We start from the raw sequence: 14,883 nt of genomic DNA on the forward strand, positions 1-14,883 counted from the left end.
ATCAGTAGCATGAGTCACAATTAGCATTTGAGTGTCTCGTCTGCACTTAAAAGACATAATTTTCCCCAAAAAGCGGTCGTGCATTTTCATTTTCCGACGACTTGTGCAAATCTCACATCAAGAAAAAAATTAATGTGGCCTTTTTTTTCCTTTCGCCGCTTTGAATTTTTTGCTCTTACTTTGTCACTTGGCGTCAACCCTTTAGGCGACGCTGCTTTGAAGAAACTCGGCCAAAGCTTTTTACTTTGCGGAGGAGAGGAAATCCCGCCGGCACGAAGGAGGTGAAGATGACTTTTTTTCCCCACATTTTGGGGAGGATGGAAAGGATTTTGGATAAGCATCGAGAGCGGTTCATACCTTGGGTGGCAAAAAAGACTTCTTGAAACTGAAGTTGGGAGTCAGCGGTCCCGAGAAAAAAATGTCACTGGATTCCAGGCACTGTCTTGAAATCCTGCGGCGCAGGTTAAAAATAAAACAAATGGGCTCTAAGATCTTTTTTATTCCACACATTAAAATTAGAAACCCTTTTTGAAATTGCTTTGAAGAACATAGCCCGAGTCGACTTCATTCTCTTTGCAGCCGACACAGACGCACTTTTACGCAACTTATGATTGAGTATTTTCAAGTTTACAATCGTCACAGAATCGCTCGGAGGAATTAGGAGGGGGGATTTTATGAAGAATAATCACTGATTACGCTCGTTTTATGAGGGTTATCCATCATGAGTGGGAAAAATAACATTTGGGTCAATCCTTGAATCTTATGCAATCCTTTCCGTTCGACGAGAGGCACCACTTTGAGTGCATATTGCAGGTTAGTGAGATGAAAAAAATGAAATAAATAAATTAAATGCAGCGAAGGCCTGGGTCCCATCTGCACGCTCACAAAGTAGGAAAGTCACAGATTGGAATGAGCTGTAAAATTAATGCTGAGGTAAATGTGACTCTTGGTGAATTAATGAGCGCGGGATTTGATGGGATGCGGGTTGGTCTCGCGAGCAGATATGGTCAATGTACAAATAGTCAAAAGTGTTAAGCAATCCCATTAGGATTGTCTTTGTTTTGAAAAAGAGGTTTTGGAAATAACCGCAATCTCCTAGAATAAAAAATAAACAAGTAATAAAAAAGAGTGCAATTTTGTGACACTCCGTTAAGTCGATTTTTGAACGGGGCTACATGACTACATGCTAAATCGGGTAAGAAAACTCATTGAACGGGCCGCTTTCTAATTTAGAGGAAGAGATTAAATAACGGATGCGGATTTGAAGCGATTGAAATGTTGAAGAGACCCCGAAGGTGGAGAAGAAAAGTACAAGTGAGTAATTTGCCCCAGGAACAAAAATGCGGGAATCAATGCGCCGCTCGTTTAAAAGACAGGCGGGCGTCGATGAGGTGGTCGTTTGAAGGTATTCCTTTGCAAATTGCACGGGAGGCTTGCGCCGAGGCTGACCCCCCCTCCCCCCATGAATAAATCAAGAGATAAGCTTCTTCAACTGACTAGATTCATAATAGAATGGAAAGAAGGAAGTGTGCAAAGAAACTAAACAAAACGGCGTCATAATCTTGGGAAGATCCATTTGCGAAAATTGGTTTTGCATAACAACAACGCTGCACTATCGCCCGCCGAAAAATATCCCAACACCGATTGTCAATCTGTCACGCTCCTATGGGCGGTTAGGCGGGGGTTGTCGTTTATTTCCCCCCCTTTGCTGCCGTGTCATGAGCCAAATTAGATTTGATCCAAAATGGCAGCCGCTTGTGTCTCGAACGGTTGCTGTTGACTCAGCGCTATCAACTAATTTCCTCAAACAGATTATGATCCTTTGCGCAGTCAAACGGCCTTTGCTTGGATCCAAAAATCGAACGGCTTCTGTTTCAATAGTAATGTGACATTTGAACAGGATTTATACCGCCAATCCCAACACCCAAATACGATTTCCGGTTCCCACGATTGATTTACTCATTCACTGTCAGACAATGTGCAAAAATGTCTCCACTCCTGTACCAGGGTTTTTGCCATTTTCACTCAAATTGCAGGACCCACAGAACATTGAGTTTTAAGACTATATAAACATTCAATACAGTGTAAAAAACCTCAGACTCTCTCAGTCTCTCTCAGAAAAAAATAGTTAATTCCTAAGCTATGTGGGTCTGGAGATATCTGCGATTGAAATGGGGTGGATGTAATAGCTGAAGCTGGAAGAAAGCGCTAACAAGGAAAAAAAGGAAATGCTGCCCCCTTGTGGAAGGGAAACTACATGGCTAGAGGAGAGAGAGTGACTATATCGGCGAAAGGATGCTGAGCCTTGAACTGCCAGGCAGGAGACCGAGAGAAAGACCGAAGAGGAGGTTTACCAGTACTTTATCGGCACCCCAGCAAGACAAAAACAACCCCGAACAAATTCAGGAATGGCGCTCCACATCTTATTTAATAATTAATACATTTGGGGATAGCAGTGAATCAGTTAATTATGTGACAATTAATTGAATGTGTTCCACCTCAAAATCAATTCTAGAGGTTTCTTTCGTTGTGATGTTATACACTCGTTGTGATGTTATACACTCCCTATACTTTTCTTTTAGCTTTCAGCTGCTTTCGTAAATGTTCTAGACTTGTAGTATTGTATTGAAAATGTGGTGAAAAATAGTTCTGCATTTCTTTTTTCAGAAACCGCGAGTATCATAGAGTATCGTTGCAGCCTCTAATTTGAGTTTTCTTCATGTTGTTTTCATCACCTCTTAAAAACGAAATCTGCATCAGAATGTTACGAAGCGCTAATGGGTGCTCGCAGCATGAGTCATTGGCGGAGTTCATCGGTTTGCTCCGTGTTTGAATGAAGAACAATCACCAAGATCGACCAACACAAAGATCAACACGGAGTCATTTGCCACCCGCTCTGAAACCAACCAACTTATGTAGCCTAGCAACAGCTCGGAGGCCGGCGTTAGTAGCGCCGCCAAGAGACATGAATGTCAAGAGGGAAGCGTCTTTGCCACTTACTCATTGACACAAGCGGACGTCAGAAGGGAGCGTCGGTTCACACGCGCAAGTACGATTTTTGCGTCAGTTCAGACGCGCCAGTCCGATTTCTGTAAACCGCCTCCGCTCACGTCACACCATCAAACGGGCTTCGGTTCAAACCGCCTCGCGTTTGGAAAAGACCATCGATCAGGCTGAGTCACCAAAACATTTTGGCCATCTTTTGCTTTCTGCCAAGACTGGAACTTGAAAAAAATGTTTTTTTTTTAATTAGCAATTTGTTATTTGTCCTCCTTTCGTTTCACTTGGGGATGTTGGGACCCGCGCTGCCAATTGTTCGCTTTCCATGAAAGCGGCTTTGCGTAGATCATGCCAGCCTTTTTTTCACTTGCTCTTTCCCCAAAAACTTTAGAGTCTAACGGGGCGGACCGGTAGTAGAGTGGTTATAACACCGGCTTCACAGTGCAGAGGTCGCCGGTTTGCATCCCGGTAGGCCTCCCTGTGTGGAGCTTGCATGTTCTCCCCGGACCCGTGTGGGTTTTCTCCGGGTCCTCCGGTTTCCTACCACACTCCAAAAACATGCATGCAGGCAGATTGACCACTCCAAATTGTCACTAGGGTTGAGTGTGAGAGTGACTGTTGTATGTCTTTGTGTGCCCTGCGATTGGCTGGCAACCAATTCAGCGTCTTCCCCGCCTCGTGCCCGAAGACAGATGAGACCCTCGTGAGGAATAAGCGGTACGGAAAATGGATGGATGGAGTCTAACGGGGTGTGTTAAGAAATACTGGGAAAAACACAGCGTCAAATCATATCTTCTTTGCTCGACTCAAAACTTTCTATCGCCACCGGCATCACTTTTTTTGTACAAAATGTCCCTTAAATATTTTCCTGCCGACTGGTTAGTCGTAAAGAAATATTTTACAATACAGGCACTCCACTATTCTCGCCCTAAAAGTGTCTGCGTTGCACACTACTCCTTCGGTTGAATACCAATGATGGTTATAAACAATTTTAAAGTGTTGCTGCATATGCATTTTTGCCATATAAGTCCTTTCCCACCACTACGATACCCCCCGCCCCCCCCAAAAAAAAACAATAATAAATAAATAAATTAAAAAATAGGGCTAACAAAGTGGTTCATAGGAACAGTGAATAAATAAATAATTGAACAAATGAATAAATAACCACACTCAAATACAAACAAAATATGAATAAATAAATAAATACATAACTTTAGGACTACATAATCATTCAATACAGCGTAAAGAAACCTTAGACTCTCTTCTTTCATCAGAAAAAAAGTTTTAATTCCTAAATTATATGGGTCCGGAGTTATATGTGATTGAAATGTAGGCGGCTGTCCAAAATACAATGCAATTTCATACATATTGGTTAGTATTTAACAACAGCGGAAGCTGGAACAAAGCGCTAACATGGAAAAAAGGAAATTCTGCCCTCTTGTGTAAGGGAAAAACATGCTTGGATGTCTCGCCAGCGCTTTATCGGCACCCAAACAAGAAAAAAAAACGAATAAATTCGGGAATGGCGCTCTGTCATATTTTCAATTCCTGAATACATTTGACAGTCTCGTCGACTATTTAATAGTTTTACAATGGGGAGCCCACATAGATTGGCACTGAAGGGCGCAGTTGGAGAGAGAGGGAGACAGAGAGGGAGGGGGTTGGTTGGTGGGGAGAGAGAGGATGAGAGAGAGAGAGAGAGAGAGAGAGAGAGAGAGAGAGAGAGAGAGAGAGAGAGAGAGAGAGAGAGAGAGAGAGAGAGAGAGAGAGAAAGAGGGGTCTGCAGTCTGATCTCGGCGTCACACAGAGCGTAGGCGACGCTGTCAGACTCCACGTTGACCATCCTTGGAATTATTACAAATTGCCGCTTTCGTGTTTATTAACCCCCCCCCCCCTCTGCAATCCACTCCCACCCCCGGATGCTGAGGAGAGAACTTTCCGCAGGGGCTTTTCTCGTGGCGTTCCCGGATCCCCAATCCTCCGTTGGTGTTCGCTTATTTGTATGTGAAGCCAGTTGAAGATGGATTGATCATGCCTGCAAATGCCGACTGTCTGGATGGAGATTTAGGAGCCGCGCCACCAGCCGGGGGGGGCACACTCTGCTTTTGACGAAGGGGGGGCGGACAACATTGCCCTGATTTTATTTTATTTTTTTGTGCATGAGGAGTCGACCATTTTCCACTTGAAGCGTATCATTTGCTTTACAGACCCCCCCCCCCCTAAGTGTGAAATAAAACCCCCCTTCATTGAAAGAGACTGAGTGCCTGCGAGACATGATCCAATCCGGCTGCGAGCTCCGAGCCTCCTCCATGCATTGGGATTTTTCTCAGCGGCGTCAGTGTGTGAATTGCCCTTTTCTGACCGTCTGAGAACTCTGACGATCGTGCCCCCCCTGACCCCCTCCCGAGGAAAAAGCTTTGGCATGGACACCGCTTCAATCCAGGACGGGGCCACGGAATGCGCCCGACAAAGAACCGAGCGGATTGGGATTTTGACCATCACGCGTCGGTGGAGTCCGGTGATGCTTGTGCTCTACGTGGGGCTTGTGAGCGCGTCGGTGAAGGGTGAGTACTGCCCCCCCGCTCCTCATAGAAGTGGTGTAAAATGCGGCAGGCTACACCCCCCCCCCCTCCTCACACGCACGCGTATCCCATCCATTTCACCACGGAGTGAATGCAAATAAGACCCTCATGAAGACGCATCGGGCTGCAATGGACGTGAACGCGTCAGGTGGCTGCTGCACTTGGGGGAGAGCGGGGGGGGCTTCCAACTACTGGGTGGGGGGTCTCGAGAGGGGGGAGTTTTGTCAAATGCGTGAAAAAAAGCACCGCATTCACGAACGGGGGCGGTTGTTGCTGCTGGGTCTGGCTTGGTAACTGTTGATGAATTGCAACAAGAGGTTCCCTGGTGGGGGAGTTGTGGGGGGATGTCCTGCGGGGTAGTTTTAAGACAACTTGAGGAGTTTTGTGAAAATGGAATTGTTGACACGGCATTGATTTAAGTCATCTAAAAAAAGATGCAGTGGAGTAACGGGATTTTTACCCCCCCACGTTAAAAAAAAAAAGAGTGCACGCAAAGAAACAGATTGGGGGAGTATTTTCAACCCTCTTCGCCTTCAAACATCAGAAGATCCCCCTCAATGTTTTTTTGCGCATTAATTTCTAATGCACTCATCCAACGGCTCTTTTTTTCATCCACCCATACCCCCCCCCCCCCCCCGCCACTTTCTTGTATCATTTTCTTGACTATTTCTATCACTTATCTGACATGATATTAAAGCATTAATAATTTGCCAAATCAATGCAATGATAATGGATGGGCTAGCTCGCCCACTCCACCCAAACTTTTTTTTTTTTTTTTTGGGGGGGGGGGGACACATCGTCCTCTCAAGTGAGAAATTCTTCCTCCCACTTGGTGAGAGCAAACTTGAGTCATCCTCCATATTTGCTTTCTTTCTTTTCTTTTTATTTTTTTAAGCTTCAAATCATCATTGCGCTTATCGACTACCTGGCCTGGGTTCCCACTCAGAGGATGCTGCACACCGGCGTCCCTGCATCGATGCCGCCGGCAGTTGCCCCTTCCCCCCATTAAGGGGCACCAGAGCCACGCACTCGGCGTGAGAAATTTTTCAAAAAAAGACCGTAGCGTTTGATTTGCTGTCCCGTTCATCGTGGAGTTTGTACGCCGATCCCAACGAGCACGTTCTGACAAAGCAACAGTCGAGTCGACTCGGGTGCATTCAAAATACTCATTTGTCAAACGGGGTCTGACTTGGAAGCAACAATCGACCCCCCCCCCCTTAACACCCCCCTAACCCCCCTTTGCCCTCCATATGTGTCTCTCGAGAGAATTCCAAACGTATCAAATGGAGCCCTGGGCGATCAAAAACAACCTTCCCGGAGGACCTGTCGCTCAATAAGAAGTAATCGGGTTGGGGGGGGGGGGTCGATGACATTGACGTCTCCTTAGGCTTCATCGTTCTCTCCCAGCTGTCTTTCCACGCTTATGTGCTATGATGATGATGAGGATGATGATGCAACCAACAGTTAAGCTAACTGTATGATTTTTGTATGACGTCATCACCTCGGCTGGTGTTTGGATAGTCCTCAAGCTACCCCCCCCCCACACACACACTCAAAGCCTCCCCCCGCCGTCATAGAGTACACGGGGAAAGTCGGTAAGATTGCACAACTGTCCATGTTTTTTATGTTCCTGTCGTGTTCATTTTGCTTTGTGTTGACTATGATGTGAAGTGCTTTGTTACAGCTGGAGCTGTTGTGAAAGTGCTATATAAATTAGGATGTATTGTATTGTATTGTATTGTATTGTATTGTAAGATCATTGTCAATCGCGTAAGGCTCCCACTAGTGGTAGAAAGGCGAAAATGCAGTCTTGGAATGTCAAAATGATTTGTTATTTTCAGAGGAGAGGAGTGGTCCATTTTTTTTGATTGATTTGATTTGATTTTTGATATGTTGTTGTTGGTTGTTTTCTGGTCATTTAGTGATGGTACCATATTTTCCAATGTATAAGGCGTACCGAAGTATAAGGGCCAGTGAATGATGTATTTTCAAACTTTTTCCTTACAGTGAAGAAAATAAGTATTTAAGCACCCTGCTTTTTTGGTATTTTTCCCATTTAGAAATCAATGAAGGGTCTGAAATTTTCATGGTAGGTGCTTGTCCACTGTGACAGAGATAAACTAAAAAGAAAAATCTAAAAACAGTTTATTTACATCCGCTTAGTTTTCATCTCGTTGACAGTTGTTCGCATTGGTTGATGGTAAAATTTAATTATTGTTCATACCTTTGAAAGTCTGGAACCGATTATTTGGGCCGACATGACTTCCCGTGCGATGTATCGCTTCGGTTTATGTACACTTGCAGTTCATTCGGACACTTTGGAAAGGAAAAACATCACCAAAAGCCAAGTTGAGTTACTTTCAGCACCACGGACAGTGCTCACGTCCTAGCAAGCAGTTGCCGCTTGCTGGCTCACAAGCCGGCTCTCCAAATTGGGATTTCTCCAATGTTTTCATGGCTCTGCACCCCCAATTAGACACAGTCGTACTTTAGAAGCCTATCTGACAAGATCTGATCAGATTTCTGCCTCTAATTTCATACTAAATTAGGTAAATGCGAGTCATTTAAACGAAGGGAAACGCGTGTGCGAGCAAAAGTGAGCCGAAGGCCAATCTCGGTCAGACTTGGTGACGTGCCATACTTTTTTTTTTTTTTTTTTTTAACTATTATTGGCGGCGACTGTTACTCTTAGTTTCATTAATCGTGCTTGCTGTATCGGATCCATCAGCTAAAAATTACATTAACGTGACACTGAGCGATAATGTTATTGTCGACGGCGTGCCATTTAAAAGTGATAACATCAACGGTAAAATTAAAAAGTGACTTTATTTATTATATATATATATATATAAAACAAGAAAAAACAAAACCTGAACAAATTCAGGAATAGTGCTTATTTTGGAGCATCTCCAATTCCTTGTAGATTTTTGCTCTCATAGGATTTAGATTCAATGCCTAATGGATTATTTGGGCTATATTTCACCAAATGACAGCTGTAGACCAATTTTTATTTACAATTTTCAGTGGCGAGCTGCGGGTAAAACCAGAATCCAAAGTCCTTGAAAGAACCTAACGCCATCATCCTCCTCAAAGGACGTACTTTGACCTCCCGGAAGACGGATTTTCCGAAGCATTCTTCAGCACCTCCCATATGTCGGATGCGTTTAACGGCGCCGTTGCTTCACCTCACCTCTCTCCCACCTGTCTTCCTGCTCACATTCAGTCTCCAATCTGCCGCATGCTCCCTATCTCCCATCTGCTCTCCACATTCACCGCTGAGCAATAAATGCTGTGAAGGGAGCTGGATAACAGCTTACCTATCGCATTTATTCCAAAGTACAGAGTGTCCGGAATAGAGAACATATGCGTGCTTCAGAGAGGAAATGGGTAAGGCGATGGCTCATGCTGACAATGAAAATTTTGCAGGGAAAAGAGCATGTAGCCATTTGAAAATAATGACTTAGCTAGCTTGACCTGACATTGGAGTGTTGTGTGATAATCTTGCTGATCAATTTGGAGCATTCATTCTTCTAAAAGTCATTAAGTAGTCTCATATTTGGACTAACATCAGTGAATATATGTGTGTGTGTGTGTGTGTGTGTGTGTGTGTGTGTGTGTGTGTGTGTGTGTGTGTGTGTGTCTGTCTGTGTATGTGTTTGTGAGGTGTCATCTGACTTGACTCTCACATAATTAAAATGTTAACATGTATCATTTAGTGGAAAAAAGACCCCCAAGAGTGTTTCCTCGAGTCATACCGTTTTGTCAGTCGTCATCCCACCTGCCAATGGTCATCCCTGCACCCTATTTCGTCTTCCTCTGACCACCCCCACTCCCCACCTTCGTGCTGTCATCCCTTTCCAGATGGTCCGAGCTCTGTGGCCACGCTTTGTCGCGCTAATCTCCGCCACGGCGGTGACTCACACACTCGCAGTCGCTTACTAATTGATGTACGCTCGCAGACTCTCCCAAAAATATTCATAAATGCATTCGTGCAGCCATTTGCTTGTGTGTGCGGGCTCATTGACTTTTTAACACACACACACACGCACGCACACACACACACACACACACACACACACACACACACACACACACACACACACCCACACACACACACACACACACACACACACACACACATACAAACAGAGTTCAAGCATGTGAATTTAAAAGTCAGATGCCCTTTTTGCAAATTGACAGATTAAAGATGGAGGAACACCTCAAACAAATGTTCCCTCAGACAATCTCCTCCCTCCATTAAGCACTAAACAATGGTGTTTGACTTTAATGGCCCTGCCGTCAAATGTGGACATTTCTCGGGGTGAAATGTTGTGCAAAACGCACCCAGCGATGTCGTAAGTATGACCAGTAAGGCACAATCATATCTGTGATTCTTTACAGAGGATAAAGAATATATTCCTGTGATAGCAATGCAAAAAAACACTCAGCGATGCTGCAAATATGACCAGTCACCCACAATTGTGTCTACGATTCTTCACATAGGTTAAAGAACATATTCCTGTGAAAGCAATGTTTTAAAAAATATTTGTAACTTAATTTAATTAATTTTGTATTATTGCACCTGTTTTTATTTTGTTTGTTGAGACAGTCATCTGTTAGCGCCTATGTTTCGTATTTGTTGTTAGCATTAACCAGAACGGCTCATTTTTCCAAAATCCTGCTCTTACAATACAATACAATACAATACAACACAATACATATTTATTTATATAGTGCTTTTACAACAGCTGAACTGCCGTTAAAGCGCTCTTGAGCAAGCAAAAGATTCCCGTACATCGATTGCATCACAGGATTTGAGTGCAATCACCCTTTATGTTCCGCTACGCGCTTGTACCGGAGTACAACATGTTCACCTTTTCTACCCCTATTTTCTCCCAGTGGAGATGTTTGGTTGCTGCAGGGGGCAACCTGGCTGATAGCGACATATACGACCGTTGCAGCCGCTTTGGAACTCCTGTCTGAATATTTAATCTTTAGCCTTTAGCTGAAGGTAGACATAAAAAAAGAATCAATATGCTCCCAAATATATATATATATATATATATATATATATATATATATATATATATATATATATATATATATATATATATATATATATATCAAATATTTAAATAACTCCTGCCTTTGTCAGTCAGGCAAGGTAATTTTTTTGAACAATCTTCCCATAGAGCAGGACTGGCGTGGATGCCTCCGCTTGTCTTGTCAAGATGCGACACCAAGGGGGGAAAAAAAGGTTTTCGTTGGCTTCCTGACTTTAGCTGCTCTTATCTGAAACCGTCGATCCAGAAGATAGCATATTCAATCCATGGGCGGGTTTCTTGTTACTTCATTTTGCCCTTTCTCTTGACTTACAAGTAATCGGACTGAGATCCTTTTGTTGTTTGTTGGAATGGTGCGGTGAGAAAAAAATGTTGACTATAGAGCCGCACTCCAGCCTTCCCGGTGACACAGGGTTCCAAATCGAAAGATTAACGCCATCCGCACTAAGTTGAAATGAGCTGATTGATCATGTACTTCCCACAGCGGTCTCTCAGTGATGGATGAAATGGTCCTGATGGGCCACTGGTGGCCTGGCCTTTAGAACTCATCTCCCTCTTGGGTTTAATATCCAACAGTTACGACAATTTCCCCAAATCCCTTCTCCTGGTGTGATTTTTTTTTTTTTTTTTTTTTTTTTTTTTTTTTTTTTAATGCGGATGCTAACAGACTCGGTATATCATTGTTTTTCCTGTCGTAACTCACAAAGTGTACATGCAAGCTCTCCCCCTTGCGGAGGCTCATGTAAAGCTGGCAGTCGGTTAGTGGGAACTTGCTTAACGCCTTAAAAATTTACAAAAATAAAAATAGACCAGGGTGTGCAAAATTTTGCAAAGGGCGCCTAGATTTGGTGTGTTAAAAATGTAGGGGGAGAGGTCTTTGCGGACATTATTTGCATGTAACAACAATTAATTAAAATACATTTCAGCGAGTCATTATGTGTTTTACATTTGCTTTTATATTTTAATTATCAGTTATCATAAGCGTTTTTGTTCATTTGAAACATGTATATCTGGCTGGCTAGCTATCTAGCTGGCCATCTATCTATATCTATTGGCTTGATAGCTAGCTTTCAATCTATTTGTCTTACTATTCTATTTGAGTTACTTGCGGGTTGAGTGAGCGCTGGCGCATGTGGCTGCCGTTACTCACCCAAAAACCTATCCTGTGACTGTAAAGTGACCTTGAGAGTTTTGAAAGGTGCTAAAAATGAAATGTATTATTGTATCGAAATAGAATCGAAAATTTCAATTGAGTATTTACTTAACTTCACTTTTTTAACACTAACATTTTCACAACAGTTGAACATAAATAATTGTTCTTTTGTTGATTGCCTCCATTTGAGAAAATTTTAAAAAATGTAGAACATCACCATTTTAGAAAATATACCAATTTGTTGTTCCTAATAGACCAGCACGTAGCAGCGCAACGGCCCAATGGATTCATTCTATATGGGGGCTAGACGTTATTGATTTCACGATGGAGGCTTTTCGGCCGGATATAAATTGACCACGGACCGCATTTGGCCCCCGGGCTGTACTTTGGACGTTGTAATACACAGAAAGCCTGAATTCTTGTAGCATATGTGCTATTCTCTCCTGATTGGCCCTACAAAGGGGCATCACGTGACAAGCCCCTTCAAGCATTTCCGGCGTCACGTCCAACGATCGCCTTGTCAATGGAGCCGTAATTCTAAAACCCGAATTTAATGATGTGCCAAACAAAGTCTTGATAGTCATGACTGAGACCATAAACTCTGATAGGAAAATGTTTACTGCACCAACAAATCAATCGAGCCGTGTGGTCGTATCGCCACTGAAAGAACGCCGCTTTCAAGTCGTTGTCCTTTAAACTTTAAACTGAAATGCACGTCGCCTTCATTTCCATATCCCATTTTTTTCTTTTGTATTCCTCATGCCATTATCACCGCCGCGATGATGCGAAATGCGGGGAGAGTGAAAATGAGTTGCTAATTGACTTCCACTTTTGACTTTGGTGTCACACGAGTAAAGAAGCGAATGAATGGTTTGTGCATTTGGTTGCGCAAGAGTGTGCATGCGTGCATGTGTGTGTGTGTTTGTGCGTCTGCGTGTGCGCCGGCGTGCCACGTGAAGTGTTAAGGCGGACTGCGGCACTAATAAATAATTGAAAGAAGGGATTTGTCTTCATGTGTTCTGCGGAGGGGCTTTTTTTTGTGTCGTCTCCATGGCAACAACATGCATCTTGAATGAAGGCAAGCGGTTAATGAGACGTCTTGAACTGCTCCGCACGTTAAGCTTGCGCGTATGCATGTCTTTTTCAAGAGGATTTATAATTTGTTATAGTGATAAAGGGGGTTGGGGTGGGGCACTCCCACCGAAACGGGAGTCTTTGTGAAAGTGGGAGGGAGGGGGGGGGGGGATCATGAAGTCTAACATGACTCTGAAAAGCCTTTTTTTTTCCGGTCCATCATCTTTAAGCTTGGCGCGTGGGCTGCCAAGGAGCGCCGGTTGTCATTGCGGCGTACACACAAAAAAAAAAAAAAAAAAAAAAAACGATACTGCTCAAGTGGCATAATGAGGAGAAATAACATCACCAGCGACTCTCTTTCTCCAAGACGCTTCCGTAAATTGGGAGGCGGGCTCCGGGAATGGTACCTCTAGTTAAAGATGACCCAGCTGGAATAAATCAACAAAAAAAAGAATAATAGTACATTTTATTTCAAGCGCCTTTCAAAGCACTCAAGGACACTTAACAGTCACAGACAAGCATAGATACAATAATAAATAAAATACAATTATACATAGAATACAATAAATACAATTATCGAAATTGCAATTTTACATGGGTGGGTTTTGAGATGGGATTTGAAAGTGGTAAGAAAATCAATGTTTCGAATTTTGGGAGGAAGTGAGTTACAGAGTTTGGGGGCAGAGCACCTGAAAGCTCTATCCCCCATCGTGCTGAGACGGGCAGGGAGGGTACACAAAGCTGGAGGAAGAGGATCTGAGGCAACAAGAGGGAATAGAAATTTGATGGTCAGATAGGTATGGGGGGCAAGGTTATGGATAGCTATAAATGTATAAAGAAGAATTTTAAAGTTGATTCTATATTTGACCGTGAGCCAGTGGAGCTCTTGGAGGACGGTGAAAGGATGAGGTTATGGTGATGATCCGGGCTGAAGAATTCTGGACGAGTTGAAGTTTGTGGAGAAATGAATTGCAATAGTCAATCCGGGAGGTGACAAGACTATGAACAAGGATAGCAGTGGGGTGAGGAACGGGCGAAGACGGTAGTTATTGCGTAGGTGGAAGTACGCAGATCGGGTTAGGTTATTTATATGGGAGTGGATGGATCGTGTTCTGTCAAAGATGACACCCAGGCTTTTGACCTAATGGGAGAGAGAAACTGTTAGCCTTGCTTAAAGGACAACCGACGTCTCCGGACAAGTTGTGTCCATAATTTGTAAAATGGCTTCAAATGACTTCTACTGAGCGTATTTTACAAAGATTCCACCGCAAAAAGCTATATTTTCCGTTTTAAGACTCGCGCTGAATATTCAGGTATTGTTTTTGTGTTGGTGACAAGTCCGTACGTGACGTCACTAAAGGACCGCGCCATGACCGTAAAAAAGACGCATTGTAGCGGTCCTTCCATCACGTCAATGTATTTTGCTGTACTTTGGTTTGGTCTGGAGACCTCGTGTTGCACCCAAAAGCCACCAGAAGGCCAGAAGAGGGCGACCAAGCGCCATATAGGAATTTATCAGTCTGTGGAAACGGAGGTGGCCACAGGAGGTCGCCATTTTGTGCCTCTTTTTTTGTGAGAGAGATTTCTCCCCAATGTTGCCTCAAAATGACCCTGAAGACCTTCTTTAATCGATTGCAAACATGTATGCTCTCCTCTTCAGAACTATTTGAATTATATTCATAACTGGATGTGTAACAAGAAAGCATATTCCCCGAATCTGAAGCCATAGTTTTGATTCACTAGCAATGCAAGACGTCTTGCCGTGACGTCAGGAACTGGGGGCGGCACTTTCTGAAAATGCCCAATTCGTAGCTCAATTTTTTGCAGATTTTGGACACTTTAAGTAATTTTTATTGGTGTTTTGCATTTGACTAAAATATACTATGTGTTTTGGGTATTTCAGATGCTATAAAACGTTTTTCTGATGTCAGTCAAAAAACAAAAAAGTGATGTCGGTTGTCCTTTAAGGTGGATTTGGCACCAACAAGGAGAATTTCAGTAGAGTCCATAT

The 14,883-nt window shown here is 43.3% G+C and overlaps 1 protein-coding gene across 1 annotated transcript in view; it reads left to right on the top strand.

The window, feature by feature from the left end:
- Nucleotides 1-4,803: 4,803 nt before the first annotated feature.
- The window catches only part of csmd2 (CUB and Sushi multiple domains 2), a 111,523-nt gene continuing 101,443 nt past the window's right edge, over nucleotides 4,804-14,883 (top strand). Inside the window, exon 1 of the mRNA XM_089023129.1 lies at nucleotides 4,804-5,564. Within this exon, the coding sequence (XP_088879255.1) occupies nucleotides 5,423-5,564 (142 nt within the window). The 5' untranslated portion in view covers nucleotides 4,804-5,422. The remainder of the gene's footprint in view (nucleotides 5,565-14,883) is intronic.

This window comes from Hippocampus bargibanti, linkage group LG20 (genome assembly GCF_051943395.1).
Source record: "Hippocampus bargibanti isolate YZ-2025 linkage group LG20, ASM5194339v1, whole genome shotgun sequence".
Taxonomy (NCBI): Eukaryota; Metazoa; Chordata; class Actinopteri; order Syngnathiformes; family Syngnathidae; genus Hippocampus; species Hippocampus bargibanti.